The sequence below is a fragment of the Aulonocara sp. 'chitande type north' Nkhata Bay genome, linkage group LG13 (assembly GCF_057382095.1).
Source record: "Aulonocara sp. 'chitande type north' Nkhata Bay isolate Kocher_YH1m ecotype deep benthic linkage group LG13, A_spYH_male_GT1.1, whole genome shotgun sequence".
Taxonomy (NCBI): Eukaryota; Metazoa; Chordata; class Actinopteri; order Cichliformes; family Cichlidae; genus Aulonocara; species Aulonocara sp. 'chitande type north' Nkhata Bay.
In genome coordinates this window covers 5,966,063-5,984,653 of record NC_141356.1, presented here as the reverse complement: position 1 = coordinate 5,984,653, position 18,591 = coordinate 5,966,063, and the positions used below count along the sequence as shown (strand labels likewise).

Here is an 18,591-nt window from a genome sequence, read left to right as displayed (position 1 = left end):
ATGTTTCCTATGTACAGTTTTTAAGACAGTTGATTATGTCCAAGATCCATTTTTTCCTAATGTTTCCTTAAAATTTAGTTCAGAGGTGTGTGCAGGTTAGCTGCCACTTGGGGGTGCTAACATGCAAAGTACTAGGAGCCATCGTGTGTGCACTGTTATGAGAGTCGTCTGTGGGATTTCTAGTAATGCAATGTGCAAGAGATGTTTGAATAGCTGCCAGCGTTCATGGGCTGGTATGCACTTACTCCTCTCTGCTGTAGAATGCTCCTCAGGTGAGAGAGAGCCTCATATTGCACTCAGTACTAGCATGTATTTCTTCTGTTAAGATCCACATTTACAAAGGCTGCTCTTAGCCTCAACTCTGTTGACAACTACTTTAGAGTTGTATCCATTCTCAGTGTCCTGTCTGACAGTTGATGCATGCTTGGAAAGTCCAATAAGACGTTAGCAACTGCATCATCCAGAAGTCTGAAGTGGAAATTATTAATTTAATATCGATCATTTAAATTATGAGTCTGAGAGCTCGCAGTTCTACTAGCATGACAAATACTATCAACCTTTGCCCTTCTATCAGACAGTGTGTGTTATTTTTGTAAAATCCCAGTTCTTTGTTTCCGATCTTTCTGTCTTATCTTCTTTTGCTTTTCTCTTCATCACTTTCTCCACATATAGGAAATTATTTTTTGAGAAATACACACATTTTGTAGCTAGAGTACTTCATGTTGCCTCCACACAGGCCGATTCTGCCTCTTCTTAGCGGCTTTCATAAAATCTTTTCCCATTACAAGAGAAAAGCAGATCAACTCAAATTTGATCAGCTAAAAACAGATCAAACCTGGGCTTGCATTTGCTTCCAAAGCAAATTTCTCTACAGCCAACTCCCAAACATCAATGAATGAATGTATCCAATCAAATTTAGAGTCTGTGAATTCAGCTAGTTGTTTGTCAGTGCAAGTAAGCACTTTGTTTGTGATCCATCTCCTCATCTGACCTTAATTTTGTTGTGTCTTGTCCAGGAATGGATGAGTGTGGGAACAACCTTGGGGCAGATTGCTCTAGGCCAGCTGGCTGCAGTCAGCTCTCAGTCCCTGGACAGTATGGAGACCAGAGCTCACTGCATGAGCCTATTGGGAAAGTACATGAGACTGCTGGCTGTGCAGGAGGATCCCATTTATCTGTGTTCTCTGTGGGACACACATAAGCAGGTGCATAACCCAAAAGTTCAGCTATAGCTTTACAGGTAATGTATATGTCTGCAGCCCTATGGGCCATAGAAAGGAAAACTGTAGAAACTTTATCATTCATATAATTTCTCTTTATCTGTGGAAGTCAGAAATCTTGGAGAACAATCAGGCCTTTTTGGATGCAGGCCCAGATACACACATGCATGCACCGGTGCACAGATGACCTAACACGGGGTTACAAGCTTATAGTGATTAGAGAGATGGATATTCTTTTACATAATTTAAGACAGAGAAGCTTAGAACGTCAAGGTTTGTGATCATGATGCGATTTTATACTAATCATGATCTTGAAACAACTTTGTGCAGAAGGAAGCCTGGGCCGGTTCTAAAGCCGTTTCCACAGAGGAAGGGGATTCACAGAAAGACAGAGGATCGAGCAGAAAAAAGCTGCGAACGACCTCTGCCAAAAGTTCTGAGCTGCAGGTACATACCCTCTGACAAGTGATCCCTGCACCCTAGACTCATCTCTAATCTGTGGTTTTATATTAAGGTTTTCCCCACTTCTCAAATCCCTCGGAGGGAACTTTCCAGGCATCCTGCATAGTTCTCATATTGAAAGTGAGCACAGAAAGATCTCCTGTAAACATCAAACTTGCAGAAGAAAAAAGGGAGGAAGTGTATTATTTATGTGGCAACATTTTGGAATGTTAAGTAAGATTCGGTTTTGACGTGCCTGTCTGCTTTGAGATTAATGATATTGTCACGAAATGTATTATTCCTAAAATCCCGGCGCCATTTGAATTTTATCAAAATGAGATAATCACCTGCACAGACAGCTTTAACCAGTTTCTCTATTATGCAGTTTTATTTGGGGAGGTTGGGGACTGTGCTTTGCCTGTTAAGCTAATTCTCTGTTAGAGAGCATGGTGGGGTAAGATGAGGTTTTTTGTTGTTGTTGTTGTTGTTCCTTCTTTTGACTTGCTTAAGTTTACTTAATAACACTTGTAGTTAAAGAAATATGAGGAATTAAAGCACCATTTAGGACTGTTATCTATTAACTGAAACCTTATGAAATAAGTAGTGTTCACAGAAGTGATCATCGTGGTCTACATGCTCCACACCCTATGTAAAGATAGATCAAGATGCTGTTATTGTTGCTGTACGTATGCTTTGTACAGTGAAACTGGAACATGTAAGAGCATGTAAGCATGTAGAAAGTATTTATTATTTACATAATATCTTTAAAATGAGCCATCGGAGTAACCACTTGCAAACTATTTTATAGACCAGATTTTAAAGCGCATCCTTAAATATTATTATTCATAATTAAACCCTTAATATTGCTGAGTTCTTGGGGGGCAGAAAATACATTTAACACCAAATCTGTTTACACTTATTGTAAAAATGTTGAACTCTTTATTCTCTGCAATGATTTGCTTTTTACTTTAGATGTCAACAGTATTTTTGGCATCTAGATAACTGTTTACCTGATAAACGTCACCTCCAATGTAGTATAAATACAGAAATACCTGCACATCATATTCAAATGGATTATGCTCCACATGCTGACAGGAAAAACTATGATTTGAAATTTCTGACAAATTGCATTCCACTGTCTGTGTTCTAAGGAAAAAAGCGGTCGAACCCTTGACGTAAAAAGCCTTGAGCTCGTTTTGCTCCACAACCACTGTTTTGGAAAAAGTGCTCGCTTTAACAAATCACACTTACACTGTTGCCAATGTAGTTACACATTTCTACACACCTGTGATATAGCATTATAACCCTAGGAAAATACCTTTTTACATAAAACATATATTGTCTGTGAAGCCAAAAAAAGTTTCCAAAGGCAAGAAACTTGTAACGTGGGGTGAGGCTGTCAGAGCTGGCAACTTGGTGTATCATTTTTAGCTGGCTGAAAACATCAGGTGTGTGTGCGTCTCCTCGTTCTCCTCCTGTTCTCTGTTGTGTGTTTTTCACGGTGAAAACAGACACACATGAAGCGAACTTGAGCAGACACAAGTGAGGTACAGTGAAGATTGCATTACCTTAGTTGACAACAACATGTTAAGTTACTCTAACTTAAATACTGCATGTGCAAAAAAGCTTTGACAGTTGTGTTTAGTTTTAACTGCTAGCACATAGGTATGTTCCAGTGTGCTCTGGACACAGTGTATTTTTTCATTGTTTCTGTGACTTTATCGCTCCCTTGACGTGCTGGAACAGCCTCCTTCTCTGTGTGACAGGACCTTTAGATTTACATATTACTCACTGGATTTTCATATCTCGTCTAAAACACTTACACCATATAGCAAGAACTTAACTGTGAGTGTATGGGGTTCACTGATACAGAGCAACTACAGGGATGCTATGTAGACAAGCAACAGAGGGGTGAGGCAGAGACTAATTTGCATATGTATACAATCACAGTTGTAGAATTTGATTTTAAGCCATATGCAGGGGTAACTTTCATTAAAGAGAAGTATACATTTTTGTTACTTTGGCTCCAGAAGTCCTATTTTAACATGCATGTAAACATATATTTACAACTGCATGACCATGATGTGTACATGTGTGCTTCTTATGTTTCTTTATTCTGCTACAGAAAAGCCAGAAAGCTCAGCAACTGTTGGCACAAGCCAGCAAAGCACTGGCTGAGTCCATCAGCCTATGTCTCCAACACAATTTATCCTCCTCCATCTTGGCCGGTGCATCTCTGAACATGTTGGAGTGTCATGGCCAGTCTGACCCTGCAGTGGCAGGTCAATATCTTGCCCTGCTTCAGGTACATGCAAAACACATTCCTATTGTGTTTTGCAAAGATGATGTGTGTGTGCTCAGATTTTGTCTTTGCTTGCTTATGATGTTCTTTAAGAACACTTATGGTAATTTCTTAAGATTAACCGCTCTTTCGTCCACCCGTCTCCTTTATTCCCAGAGCTGCCGCACTGTTGCTGTGATGGCTGAGGTCCTAAATTCTGCTTGTGCCGACACCAGTGCATCCCAGCTCTCAGCTCTGCTCAGCATCCGCAGGAATCTGCTTCTTTCTCTCGAGGAGAGACCCAGCAGCATGATAAGGGAAGTGGAGGACTCCCTTAGCAGCCTCTCCAAGGTAGCAGGTCACCAAACACCCATGCTCATGATTTATGGATTCTGTCATACCCAGCTCAGTAAATTCCCTTGATGGGGAGCATAATAGTGGTGCTGTTATGCCCTTTGCTTCAATTGCACTGTAGGGTTCCAAAGTCACACAGAGCAGTGGAGCTGGAAACATTTTTTGGGGCTTTAAAGGGTTTTATGTCAAAGCAGCAAGTCCAGTGTCTGACGTCTTTGTAGTATTTGCAGCCCTGTGAGCATTCTGGGCAGCCAACAAATTTTATCAGAAACAGTTCAATGTTTTGATATTGGCTATAAAATGAAATGAAAGAGTTAAACAGCTGTTTATAGCTTTAGAAAACTGCTGCTGAGACCTCCTAAACATATGCATTGAAAAACTGATGATAGACAGGCATTGACACAAAGAAGAATAAAGGAGAATATTAAAGGAGAATATTTAAATCAGCATTTATGGACGAGAAGAATATTTAGGAAACGGTAATAGGAATGAGAGAATTTGTAATTTCTGTCATTTGTAATGTCAGAGAAAGATGTTGTTTTCAGAACATACCAATTTGCCTACTGAACCAGTTGTTTCCCGGCTGTATCCTTCCAGGGGTAGCCTCTAGGGTAGAGTCTTGATGGAGGGTTGTGGGTCTCGTAGGTCACAGCGGGTAGAGCCATTCATCTGGCTCTGCTCGCTGTACTGCGCAGCGACCTGCCCCTCTACACTATAGTCATTAAGGTTCACAACATCATCAAACACATAGGGCTTTGGGGGACAGGTGGGCTAACCAGCAGTTGGTGGGTGGGGCTGCTATCTGCCCCTCAATTTTGATATTAAGGCTCTCCCAGGTACTGGGTTATTCTTGGGTCCCTGGAGCCCTGGGATGCTGATCCCGGCTCGCACCAGCCTCTAGTGGGGTTGGCTGCCCATCGCCCCTGGTCATCTGGGACTCCCACCCAATAGAGTCCCAGATGACCATGTGCGCCCCAACGGTCTCTCTCATTCTCTCTCTCACACTCAAACCACAAGAAGATTGATTTATGTACCTGTGCATTTTCGAATGTTTATGTTCCCAGTGTTGTAAGTTTGTTTTTCTTACAGGTGCAGCAGTTGGCAATACATTGTGCATTTCTATTTGTATTTTATCATTTTATTACATCTTCCCCAACCATTGCCATTCCAAGGAAGGCACTGATGTACATCCATACCATCAGAGACGCAGGCTTTTAAACAGAGACCTGAAAACAAGTTCTCAATTCTTTAGTCCAGAGCACATGGCGTTCATGTTTTCCAAAAAAGGCTTAAACAGCTTAATCCATTTTAAATGTATGGAAGAGGATTAGGGCCACTGGGGGAAAAAAAGTGGGCACGTCTTTTTTTTTCTTCTTTTTCAAAATTCTGAGATTAAAGTCGGAATTCTGAGATAAAGTCACAATTCTGACGTTTTTCTCAGAATTGTGACTTTATCTCAGAATTCTGAGAAAAAGTCAGAATTCTGTGATTAAAGTCACAATTCTGAGATTTAAGTCACAATTCTGACTTTTTTCTCAGAATTCTGACTTTTTCATCAGAATTATTTTTTTCTCAGAATTCTGACTTTAATCTCAGAATTCTAACCTAATTATTTATAAAATGTGCCTCCAGCTGTTTCTTTTTTGTGTCATTCAGATGTATTGCTGTCATCACATTCAAAATGAACTATGATTTTTAACACAATCTTAAAATGTCTCAGTTTGGACATTTTGATATTTAAATGTTACAGTGTTCCAACTTTTTTGGGATTGGGGTTGTGGAATTCAAATGAGAATTTTGCTCAGTAAGATCTTTCATTTGAGAGAGAGAAACAAAAAGCAGTTGCTATGACTATATATACATTTGTGATCTTTACTATCTGATTTGCAGACCTTCAGCCACCTGACAATCATCCCCAACCACCCGAGCATTCTGGGAGAACTCCCCCCCACTCTTAAGATCTTGCTGCTTCAGCACTCTGAAGATGGGTACTTTATGTTTTTTCATTTTCCATTTTATATCTTTGTTGTCTCTTTTGTGTAACTTTTGTCCCCTATCTCAATAGTATTAAAGCAACTGAGTGAATAATCACAGGTCACAAGTCACACTAGTTGTAGTCCTGTTTGGAGGAGCTGAATGAGCCCAATGATTCATGTTGAGAGTAGCATTTAACGTGACTAGAGAATTCTATGTTCTTTTCAATTAAGTATGTTCTAAGTAAAGGTGATGCACCACATATTTTAAGGGTTTATAGTTAAAGAGTAGAAATTATTTTCCTTTTTGTGTTGTTTTTTTTTAGGTCACAACTCTATGGTGGTTTCTATGAGGCAACTAAAGCTCAGAAGGGAAGGACACCACAAGTTACAGGTGTGATACATATTTTTAAACTAATACTGTTGAGATAGATCTTTAGGTGGGCACTGTGTCTAAGCCAAAAAACTAAGCCAAAATGCAGAAGCAGTGTATAAAAAACAAATTTAAATACATTCACTGCTTCCATATGAATTTAGACGGTAAGTAACAGCTAGGTACTGCTAATCAAATGCTGTTGATTCTAGAGTCAAATATGAGGCAATCTATTCGAGAACCAGAGCTTGACCCACATTGGGTCAAGCAACAGGACATGATCCCAAGTACAGCAGCAAATCTACAACAGGATGGCTGAAAAAGAAAAGAACCAGTGTGTTGTAATGGTTCTGTCAAATTCAGATTTTGACATGGCTAAAATGATGTAGCGGGACCTTAAGGCAGTTGTGCATAAAGGAATCCCCACAAACATCAATGAACTGAAGGAATGTCACAAAGAAGAGCCTCAGACTTTCTCCACAATAATGTGAGAGCATGATAATTATACAGAAAGCAATTACATGGTTCTAGAAGCTAGAATGGTGTATTTAGTTTTTCACACATTGCTTCTGCATTTTGCTTTACTTTTTTGTGACATTTCATATGTTGTTGTTGGCCTAAGGTTGCATTAACCAAATTTTATGAGCTGCTATGGGAAACAGATGATATTTTATTACACCCTAATATATAAAAACTTAGAATTGAAAGAATGTGTACTTTCTTTTTCTCTGTATCTTTACACTGCATCTGATTTGCATCTGCATCTGAGGAATGTGGTCTTTATCTCACACATGCATCATTGTTGTCTGCATTTATACATAACAAGGCGAATTTAATATTCCCACGTAACATTTGTCTGAAAGGCAAATGAAAAGTTCAGATTTAATGAAACACCAGCTTTCATAAGTCATAATAAGTTCATAAGTCATGATATTAGCATATAGCTTTACTTACTTTACTCATGACCTTTTCTGGGATTTGATTGACATAAGAAGTGGTAAGAGTGGTGCAAAGGGCTGGATGCACTGCCTGAGAATGTGAGAAAATTCATTAAACAACAAGCAGTGAGGAAAAGAAAAGGATAGATGAAAAGACCAAGAAGAGGGGGGTGTGGGAGATGCTCACGGGGACCAATTACAAAGCCAGTAAGTACTCAGCGTCTGTGAGTATGCATGTCTGATTGTGTGTCATTCTGTGGTTCCAGGTAGCTTGACGTGCTCTGGGATGGCCAAGGTTTCAGTCTGCCCGCAGGCTCTACTGGCACTGAGGGAACAGACTCGGGCTTTTTGCCAGGAGACAAGACATGCTTTCCTCAATAAAGACTCTTTGCGCAGCGTTGAGGACAGGCTGGAGGCCTCTGAGGAGTATCAGGTTTTTCTCCATGTCTGTCCTGTTAAAGCCACGACTTGCCTTTCACTCTATTACTCAACGAATGCACTCACTACGCTGCACTTAATTTTACGTCATGTCTATTTCTTACTTACTGGGAAAACTTTTATTCCCAAGCAACATCTAACTGAAAGAAATGTACGTGTGAAACTGATCAGTGGTCTAAAACCCCTCACCCTGCTTTCTCTCTTGTTTCTCTATACAGAAACTATCAGGAGAGTTAGCATGTCGTTTCAGAGAACTTGTAAAAGACATGGAAGAATATTTAAATCCACTCCTCAAACAGTTTGACTTCTCTTGCTTAAGGTGAATATGTCAGACACTTTAATTCCTAACAACTACATGTTTTTTTTTAACCCAGGGAAGGAGGCTTTAACACTTTTTTAATGCTCAGAAATCTGAACTCAATTATAAAAGGAGCTATTGAATGGAGTGTTTGAATGGTGTACAATTCAAGTGTATGTGAATCTTTTGTATTGTTTATGCCATGGTTTATGTACACAGGGTTTTAGTTATGGAACAAATGTCTGACCAATTCTGATAATATGAATGGTTTATACTTTAAATGCCTCTACATAAGTGTAGTTTTGCTGATCCTCACCTGGTCTTATCTTCAGGCCAGATGCTGCATCTCTGCCAACCCCTGAAATGGCCAAAACCAAAGATAAAGAAGAGAAAGAGAGCTCAGGTAAAGGAGCAGTGAGCTGTTGAACATACGCTTGCCTGTGTCTCTGACAGCCTAAGGTTGTTATGGTTATTTTTGCATCGAATAAGGATTTTAAAAAGCATTAAATTGTCATAAATCCAGATTGAATGGGTTGTAATTACCTTTAGTCATGTCATAGGAAGAATATTCAGAGCATGACACCAATTTTACCTCCTCTGCACATTCAGAGTATGCAAAGTGACTGAAGCCTATGCCTTTTTTAAAAGCATAAAGATCCATATTGTTTAAGGCTATTAATGTGGCTAGGTTGCAGTACACTCATGGGAATCCCGATGATTAGGAAAGAAAGAGGAATGCAGCCTTACTAGCCAGCCTGCAAACTGTGCTGTTTGTTGAAGGCATGATTCCTCTGTATCATATGAACCATTATTCCAAAATTTGGTGGGATTTTTCTACTGCACATTGTTGGAATTATCACACCATCTACAGTTTTCTTTTTAAATACTTTTAGTTCTGCACATATGGTTAAAAACTGTACAGGTTGATGCCTTATAATGTCTGTACAGTTGGGAGTATATTGCTCTATGACATTTACACTGTCACAAAATATGTGATGCATGTGAAACTTGTACTTTTATGTATATGATATATACAGTTAAAATGCCAACTGAACCAGGGGAGTATGTGGTGGTACTGGCAGACAAGAGGTTGCTGGAGCTGCCTCTGGAATCCATGTCTATCCTGAAAGAAGATAGCCTGAGTTCTGTGACTCGGGACTTTTCCCTTCAGCTTTTTTACAGTCGCCTAAAGAGAGAAGAAAAAGGTAATACATTCACACATGTATATACTCTAAAATATTTGTAAGCACGAACTAAATCTCTTACCCTTTCCAAGGGACCTGCAACTTTAAGACCAGTAGCCATGTGAAAATTGATTGTATTTATATGTAGCCCAATAAAGAATTTATATCTGACATTTATAGACTACAGCTAAATATTTGCAATACTCCAGCCATTCAATGTGACTGTGAGGCATTGCTAAACCATGGACCTTAATTTAAATTAATGGACTATTAAAAAGGTCCTAAGTTTGACTTTGTTATAGTCGAGGACACAAACACCCCACACACACACTCAAACACACTCACGCACACACACATTCATATATATTTGAAGCGGAGGTCTATAAATGAAGGAAGCCCTTTCTGGGTTGCCTAAACCCACCCATACATAGGTGTACGATCGGACCTTTGCCTCACATCACATAATTCCTCGTTATCTGAGTGAAAAATAGCTTACATTTGCAGAGGTATCTTGACATCAGGATGTAGACTGCAAGCAGCCATCCATAGAAATCTGTTCAGGAGAGAAAGGTCATTTCACATCTTGCTGTCATGCAGAATTTCATGAAGACGTCTGTGAAGTGAACACCACAACCTTTTTTTTTTCTTTTTTTAAATAGATGTCCATTAACTGTGTCTCCTGCTTGTAATCAGCAGACACAGTCAATGGTCCACAATGGTCCGCAAAAAGGCACCACGTCAAGTTTTTCGTAAACTGTTGCACACTTACTGTCTTGACTTGCTCAGCATGCCAGAAGATGAACTGATTGCAGGGTTTAGAGGCAGAAAAAAGAAAGAACCTTAACCGAAACTGACACACTGTCGTTTTTTTCTCTTTCGCCCTTCGAAATTGTATCCACATTTATTAAGGATAGGTTTTTGTTTCAGATAAATCAACCAACATGGCTGCAAAGCTATAAGGCAAATAAATGAAGCCTAGGACAGTATTCACATTGTGTTTTTATTTTTGATACAGTAAAAACAGAAACAAATGAGCATCATTTTAATCAACTTTATTACACATATCGTGCCCGGTCCAGTTGTTTCCTTTCTCTTTTTTGGGGGGTTGATGGTGTTTCAGTGCTTTACTATTTTGGAAAGGAATAGGTGAATAGAAAGGAGGTAAAAAGAGCACTGAATGGGATCCTGCAGACATCTGTACCTTTTTAAAGGTTGAATCATTTGCATCGCTTGAGTCACTGTTCAAAGGTTACTGTTAAACTACTATTTATGTATGTGTGTGTCTGTGTATCCCTTGAGACTTGTATGCCACAGATGGGAAAATATTACAACAAGCTTTTCTTAATACATCTTTTGATGTCTGGATCAAACACACGGGTGACGATCAGACCACAGAAAAAATTAGTGTTTGCTTTTTTTCCCCCAGACCATGATTACCATAATTTTGACATCTACAGTTTACCATTGTGTCAAGAAGATGTAGCGCCTGAAACCACTTTTGAAAGGGCTATTTGTTATTCTGTGCACTGCTTTGCATGAAGTACACACAGGACAAATTAGCACAAACTATAAAAAGATTGCCCTCAGGGGGGTAAACACATGCTTTTGCACGCGTGTCTGTTCTTACTGCTTCTTCAGATTTTACTGTGTGTGTGTTACTGAGTGATCAGGTTGTGTGATTTTAACTGTACAGTCAGATTTTACATTTAATTTTCACTTAGGAAAAAAACCATGGTGCTAAGCAGTTTTCTATATTAGAATTATTTTTTATTGCCAGAAAGATTTATAATTAACTATGGGAGTCACAGCAAACTGCGGTGGGTGGTCTAGATTAAGGTAGAACATACTGATAGCATGTAGTCAGTGATGCTGTGTGATCTTTAAAAACATCCTGATATGAAAGGTATGCAGTCAAAATATTAACATAACATTTGAAACAGAGTAAAGGCATTTTTATTCAATCATACTGAAGTAATTATAAGATGAGGTGCAGTTGTGTTAAGGCAATGGTCTCCTATGTGCAGGTACTTGGTGATGTTAGGAAGGAAGGACTTCCTTCTAACAGGACAAGACCTGGGGCAGAACCAGGGTCAGGGAGAGACAGCTACTACTACTATTGTGGGGTTGATAAAGTGCTACTACATCTACTTTCAATCCTTGGGAGGGTGAGAATAAAGAAATGGGAGAAAAGAGGAGAGGCAACAACAAACAACAAGGCCAAGAAACGATGAACCATAGAAAGAGAAAAGAAAATGTAATGACATGCAATAGATTGTAAATACAAAAGTGAAAAGAGTGAGTGCTTAAAAATTCTCCAGTGCATAATGACCAACACGCCAGAGCCCACAACAGTATAACTAAGGTTCAGGATCATGTTATTCATTCCTAACTACAGTGGTCCCTCACTATATCACGGTTCACTTTTCACAGCCTCGCTATTTTGCGGATATTTTGGGGGGGGGTGCAGTTTTGCATGGTTTTTTTGTTTGGTTTTTTTTACATTGTGGTTTGCATCCTGATCAGCTGTAGACCATTTTCAATCAATCTCGTGTCATGTCTCCTGTACAGTACAGAATGCGTTCAGCTTGTCAAATCTACATAGATCTTCGCTAGCAGAAGACAACAAGCATAACAGTGTCAATGTCAAAGGATTAGAAGGTGAAACCAAACAGTCAGATTAGTCAAACTTTACTCTACTCATTCTTCTTGCTTCCTCTACGTCTGTACCATTGATTCTCTGCCAGCTGCTCTATTCCCATGTTCTGGACCTGAAAACAGGGTTTGATCTTTGGTTCGTTCTATAATACTGGACTTATTTTTCTACGAAGGTTTGAACTTTGAGAGTGTTTAAACAAGAGAGAAACGTGTGAAAATGTTGATGCCTGTCTGAGAAAAGTGTATAAAGTGTGTAAGTTAAGGGTTTACAGCCTTAAAACATCTATATTAATTGTAAAAAATAAAGTTGGCTACTTCGTGGATTTCACCTATCGTGGGTTATTTTTGGAATGTAACACCCACAATAAACGAGGGACCACTGTACAAGGTTTATCAAAAAGAAAAGTTTGAAGCAAACTTTTAAACGGCAGATCCTGTCCATGTTCCACATGAGGGGGAACCAATACTGTCTACTTTTGGAAACTCAAGGGACCATAAATGACACAAGAGCTTATCGGAATGATTATTATGAGCTATTAAGAGTTCTTTAAGAGACGACAGAGCCTGATTATTCAGGACATTGTATGTAAAAAGAAGAATTCTACATTCAGGATTGGAGACAAGCTGATATGGGAGAAATATGTCTCTCTGTTAGTCTCTCTTAATACTCTTATTTTGGCTTTTCGGTTCAGCTGATGGCTCTTCATGGAGCCTTAGCCTGATAATAAAGGATTGTAAGGACTATAATGCATGAACTAGTTTTGGATATTTATGAATAGATTAAATAAATAAGTTTTAGTAAATGATGTTCGGGTTAAAGGGCGTAACCTGATGAGGATGCATGTTTATAATCGTTAAAAAAAATGAAAAGTAACTTTGCGTTTTTCTGAGATGTGCATTATGCAAAGATCTGACTTTAATGACATGTTTGAGTACATGCTATAGTAGGACATTTGTTATCAAGGCGGTTGGGTTATTAAAATGCGTATATCAGAATGGATGTTCATAGGTAGTTTAACTACTTTCGTTTTAAGAGATGTTACGGTTTTATTTTTTATTCTCTTTGTTATTTTACTCAAAATAGTTTTTTCCTAAAAGATAAAATGGAAGTTTGGGATATGCCAAATTAGTTGAATTGTTGCATTCAGTATCTTTGCAACATTTGAACAGATTTCACTTTGGAATAGTGTTGGACTGGTCAGCCAACAGATGGAGCCTTCTTCTACAGCCTGCTAATGGCCTGACACTAAAAATGGAACAACAGAATAATAAAAATAAACTTAATGTTTTCTACCTTATTTATAACGTATAAAGCATCAGTTTTGAGTAATGCACTGAAAATGATAACACATGCTAATAGCAAGTGTTTTCCTTTGCAAAGGCGTTGCAGCCAGGAGGAAACCTTTGGTTCTTCTGTCACCAATAAGTGCCAATGACTTTGCTGTCTCTGAGAAAGTTGTTTTAAAAAAATAAAAATTATTTACCAGTCCAAAAGCTGTGTAGTCTGCCCTGCAGACAAGTGTATGTATTAATTCTGCTTCCTGTTTGTGGCAGTTGAAAGTGACAACAAAAAGGAGACCAAAGGTGGCAAGGGAACTAAAACGAGGGGAGATCAAAGCCAAGTCATCAAAGCGGTGAGTTCAGTAAATTAATCTGGGCCTGCCAGATACAGAAAGCAATATTCCTTTTACCTCCTGTCAGCACTGGCAATTATTTAAGTTGCTCCCCGCGTCTCTTTTAAGTGTGGTTTTCAATCAATTACATAATGTTTTCATAAAGATCCTAGTTCAAGCTTCTGGGTATTTATCCCCTGTTGTGCATCACTTCTGTTTTTTCATCAAACCCTCTTTTCTGCTTCTGTTTTCTCAGTCGTGATATACATTAGTTGGCACATATAAGTGTGTACAAAATAATATTTGCATGTTTGCACATTTATGTGATATGTCATTTATTTATTTCCACTTTGTATACATTTTTAGCTGCTTTGAGCTGTAAAAACTAAAATTTGTTTACCCAGGTACCTGCCAGTCATGTGCTGCCTTCTAACACCTTTCCAGTGGACATGCGTAACTTCAAATGTATCTTTTGTTTTCAGAATTACTTTTGTTAAACAGAAATATGTAATTTCACATATAAGATTGGGTATTTAATTCAGTTCATTTAATTCAGGTCCGTTATACTTCTTAACATGCCTTTTAAAGATCTCGTTGATCCTTACAATGATGGCCACTTTGGTAAGTAATTTGTTAATATTAGTGGAAGAGAATGGATGGATGGATGGATGGATGGATGGATGGATGGATGGATGGATGGATGGATGGATGGATATATTCAAAGACATGCAACTGGTCATTGTAGGTTAGATAAAGTGTTTAAGATGTCTAGAATAATATACATTATATCACACAGAAGGGACCAGTTTGAGCATGAAGATGAAGGAGATTTTGGAAACCCAGCATGTAACTCATCTGTGGGAGGGCTTCATGGGCAGCAAACAGACACCCAGGTGAGTCTTAGAGTGCAGCAAATCAAAGTTATACACCATTTTTTCCCTCTTGGCTCTTTGAGCACAGCAACAGCCAACTGTATCTGTTATATTCAACACACGACCAGTCACTTCTGCTTTGCTAACATATCTTCATATTTGTTAAGCCTGTCAGAAATGGAGCAAATGTTGTGCAGATGCAGTGGCTTTATTTACCTGGGGGTGGAACACTTCATGGAAAACATACCACCTGACAAACTAGCATCCCTCAATTTGTCTGGTACGTTTACACTCATTTTCCCGTCTGTGATTGTAGTATTTATAAAGGAATGTAAAGACAATGCATTTACTGCTTCCATCTCATAATTTAATAACTCACAGTACATTCATCACTTTGTTATGGCTACTACTGCATGTGAGCATTAAAAAATACGAAGACTGTAATGAGTGGAATGACACAGAACCAGCCAATGTCATTGTCACACTGACATGAACTTCATAAGGTTGTTCTTAGTACAGACAAAGCAAAGAAAAATGGTATTTTAATTATATACATGAAATGATAACCTAAATAATTTGTGACATGGTTGGCATACTTGGAAGATGTTTGATAAGGTAATACTGTGTTAATAAGGCACCAATGACGGGTTTGGGAAACGAGAAGGAACAGAGGAGTGAAGTTGACACATGGAAGAGGAAGAGATTCGAGAGCAATAAGAGAATACCAACAACAAAGACACGGCAGAAAACAACAGTCATTTGTTCTCTTATATGTATCAGTTCATGAAATCACACAAAGCTTTGAGTTTCCTGACGTGTTTTAGGTGCTAGACTGGGGTGAAAACAACAGGCAAAATACTGGAATGAATGAACAAACGAATGAATGAATGATTAAAATTTGAAGCAGCTTTGTAGATTATGTAAACAGTAAATGGAGCAGTGGGCTTAATCTCCTTAACTCTGTCAATGTTTCATTCCCTGAGTGAGTATAAATATAAACATCCTTGCACTGCAGTGAGAAATCAATGAGGTTTTACTAGCTAATACTTGGAATAACATTTCCTCAACTTCACTGAGTGCCTGTAATAAATAAAGTAATATCAAAAACATAATGAGGATTAATGATTTTGACTTTAATACTGGGTCATGCTCACTGGGAAGGCTGCTGTTAATTGACTGTATGGAAATAATGTTTTGTAAAAATAAATTTAACAAGGGTCATTTACACTTCCTTCTTCAGAAGTTGAAACTGTAGAAGAAGGGTAGTCTAATCCCAGGAACTTTTGCCTGTCGTAATCTGTTTACTGTGAGGAGACATTCTGAGTGATTATAGAAAGTTTCTTCACTCCTCCCTTTCAGCAGTTTTTAAATAAATGATAACTGGCACTAAAAATGCTTTTTACACTTTCAAAAGATATTTTTTAAAAAACAACTGTGCTTCACCTTCACGTCCCCTTTCATCTCCTTCACCAGCAAGCAAAGGTAATCTGAGATGTGATTGGCAGTGTGCCTCATATGTCCTGCCCCAGGCCGGACATATGTGGCACCCACTAGACCGACATTAGTGCTGCTAACTATAGTGTGAATGACACAGTGGTCTGAATTGCAGCTGTTACTTCACAACACAGTCGATTGTTACTGCTTAACTGCCCAACATGATGTGATTAGGTTTTGTTCAATTTATGTTTTTCGGGGAAAGTGGTGTCATTGAGGACATGTAGCACCATCTGCTGCTTGTATGTTTTTATCCCTCAGTTGTAAAAGGCTGACGGGGTATTCTCATCACTCTATCGGGCGGTGTGTGTGTGGTCATTCCGTTACAGTTACCATTTAAAAAGGTGGTATTCAGAATACAGTTACTTTGTTAAAATAAATGGATTACACAGCGGTCTTTTCCTGTTTCGTATGTTAGGCTGTCCCCTCTCTATTTTTGGTCATTCCACGCTGGTGGAAACCCAAACAAAACGCATTAAGAGGCTCTAATTTCTGGGTCTCAATCTCGTGGCCCATTTCACCTCTACTTGCGCATAATGATGTGACGAAATATTTTTTTAAATTGTTGTTCAAAAAATTATTTAATATGAGGGCAATAGGCAGAGTGTTACAGGCATAGCCCTAAGGAATGTAGCCTCATGGGCAATGTAGCCCAGTTGTAAGTGAGCTATTAAGACTCGACTGTACACTGTGTTCATGTTTTCCTCCGAAACAATAAGTTCCGTTGGAGCAGCCTTTCAACGCCTCTCTCTGTCTCTCGCTAGCAAAGTTGACCCAGACAACAAAGTAAAGCTAGTTTTCAGCTACGAGCCCGACACGAACCCGACATATTAACCAGAGGTCCCTTTGCTACGGTTCGGAGCAGCAGACCTTTTTTATATACACGCAGGATAGTTTTCTATACGAGATCGTTGCAAACAGTCCACCCTAATGTCCACCCTACTGTTACTCATTTTATATTAAGATTTAAAAATCTAATTGGTATTGCTATGTCAAGTAACCTTCAGTAATAGTAATAAATCACACAGCAATAGTACATTCATGTAGTTGTAAAAAGCATGATAATATATTAAGTAATCCAAAGTATTCAGAATACGTTACTCTCATTGAGTAACGTAACGGAATACGTTACAAAATACATTTTGGGGCATGTATTCTGTAATCTGTAGTGGAATACATTTTAAAAGTAACCTTCCCAACACTGGCTGAGGGGTATCACTGGCAATCACGGAGCTATGCTGTTGTAATATTTACTATCTAAATAAGCAAGGTCTTCTCTATAAAAGGCATTCTCTAGAAGTCCCAGTGTGCTGTTCCAGTAGCTTTACATAAAACTGAGCATCAAGAGGGGTCCTCGCGGAGGTGCCGTGTGCATGTGGATGCTGACATTTGAACTGTATGCTGATTAAAACCAGATACAGGCTGATACAGTGGTGACTGTATCCGTGGTTTTCAGAAAGAATTGTCAATTTTGAATGTCCAACTTAAATGAGCCAGCCTTGAGAAGCTGCCATAAAATCTATGAGGGTGTACCCTTTGTATGAGGGTTGCTTCTGCTCTCACCACCTTTGGCTTTCCATTTTTACCTATGAAAAGGTCAGGGAGGTGTGCTCATATGGCAAAATATAATTTACTCCACACGGAAACAACATGTCCTGGACTGCAGTCATCCTGACAAAACAGTACTTCATACAAAATAAGACTCTTTAAAGAACAAAACTACTTTAATGTTGCTTTGACAACAACCTCAGAGTTGAATGCATTTACTGCCATACTAAAAATGAAACAGCTACAAAGCCAAAGGGTTTGGAAACCAACATTACTGTCTCTGTCAGCTGGAGTAAATGTAGCAGACAAAAGCACCAGTTTTTCACAGCCACAGGTCGAGTGCCTGTGTGCTTCTACGTAAATGGAGTGTCCAACGAGCATGTGCAGGAGAATCCTGCTAAAAGCCTCTTTGGCTCTTAAACTAACCTTCTGTCATAACTTTTCCATATTTCATCTCATGTTTCTGTTTTTGTAAATCAGATTGAGAGTTGGTCAGATGTGGGTCCGAGGCTAAAATGTCATGTTTTAGTTAATTAACACGCACTGTCCCTCTGTTATTCACAGCAGCTTTAATCAGTTATCTCTCAAATACATCATACACCCCTCAACTTTATTTCAAAAATGTAAACATTTTAAGCACAACCTTGGTCATTCATTGTGCTTAACAGCGTAATTAAAATAAAAGTAAAAAGATGCCATGCATTTAGCATATATCTTATCCTTTTGTTTAGCAAGAGACTTTTCTTAAAATTACCCAAAGTATTGAATGTTCTGTTGCCAACTAATGATGGCAATAATGTTTTTTTCCTTAGAGTGCCACATGGCTCTGCTCTTTGACCAGGTTCACAACAAGGCCAGTGTTCTCCGTCAGTCCAAACTTGGCAGGCAAAGGAGGTATCAAAGAAGTTA

General features: G+C 38.8%; 1 protein-coding gene across 6 annotated transcripts in view; it reads left to right on the top strand.

Moving 5' to 3' along the window:
- The window catches only part of cfap46 (cilia and flagella associated protein 46), a 73,023-nt gene that overhangs the window by 52,661 nt on the left and 1,771 nt on the right, over window positions 1-18,591 (top strand). For all 6 annotated transcript variants that reach the window (XM_086258389.1, XM_086258386.1, XM_086258388.1 and 3 more), the window contains exons 41-56: window positions 1,017-1,205; window positions 1,551-1,667; window positions 3,787-3,966; window positions 4,120-4,293; window positions 6,187-6,284; window positions 6,596-6,663; window positions 7,847-8,013; window positions 8,237-8,337; window positions 8,649-8,719; window positions 9,354-9,521; window positions 13,710-13,789; window positions 14,173-14,233; window positions 14,357-14,389; window positions 14,565-14,661; window positions 14,808-14,920; window positions 18,495-18,576. In XM_086258389.1, the coding sequence (XP_086114515.1) occupies window positions 1,017-1,205; window positions 1,551-1,667; window positions 3,787-3,966; window positions 4,120-4,293; window positions 6,187-6,284; window positions 6,596-6,663; window positions 7,847-8,013; window positions 8,237-8,337; window positions 8,649-8,719; window positions 9,354-9,521; window positions 13,710-13,789; window positions 14,173-14,233; window positions 14,357-14,389; window positions 14,565-14,661; window positions 14,808-14,920; window positions 18,495-18,576 (1,799 nt within the window). The remainder of the gene's footprint in view (window positions 1-1,016; window positions 1,206-1,550; window positions 1,668-3,786; window positions 3,967-4,119; window positions 4,294-6,186; window positions 6,285-6,595; window positions 6,664-7,846; window positions 8,014-8,236; window positions 8,338-8,648; window positions 8,720-9,353; window positions 9,522-13,709; window positions 13,790-14,172; window positions 14,234-14,356; window positions 14,390-14,564; window positions 14,662-14,807; window positions 14,921-18,494; window positions 18,577-18,591) is intronic.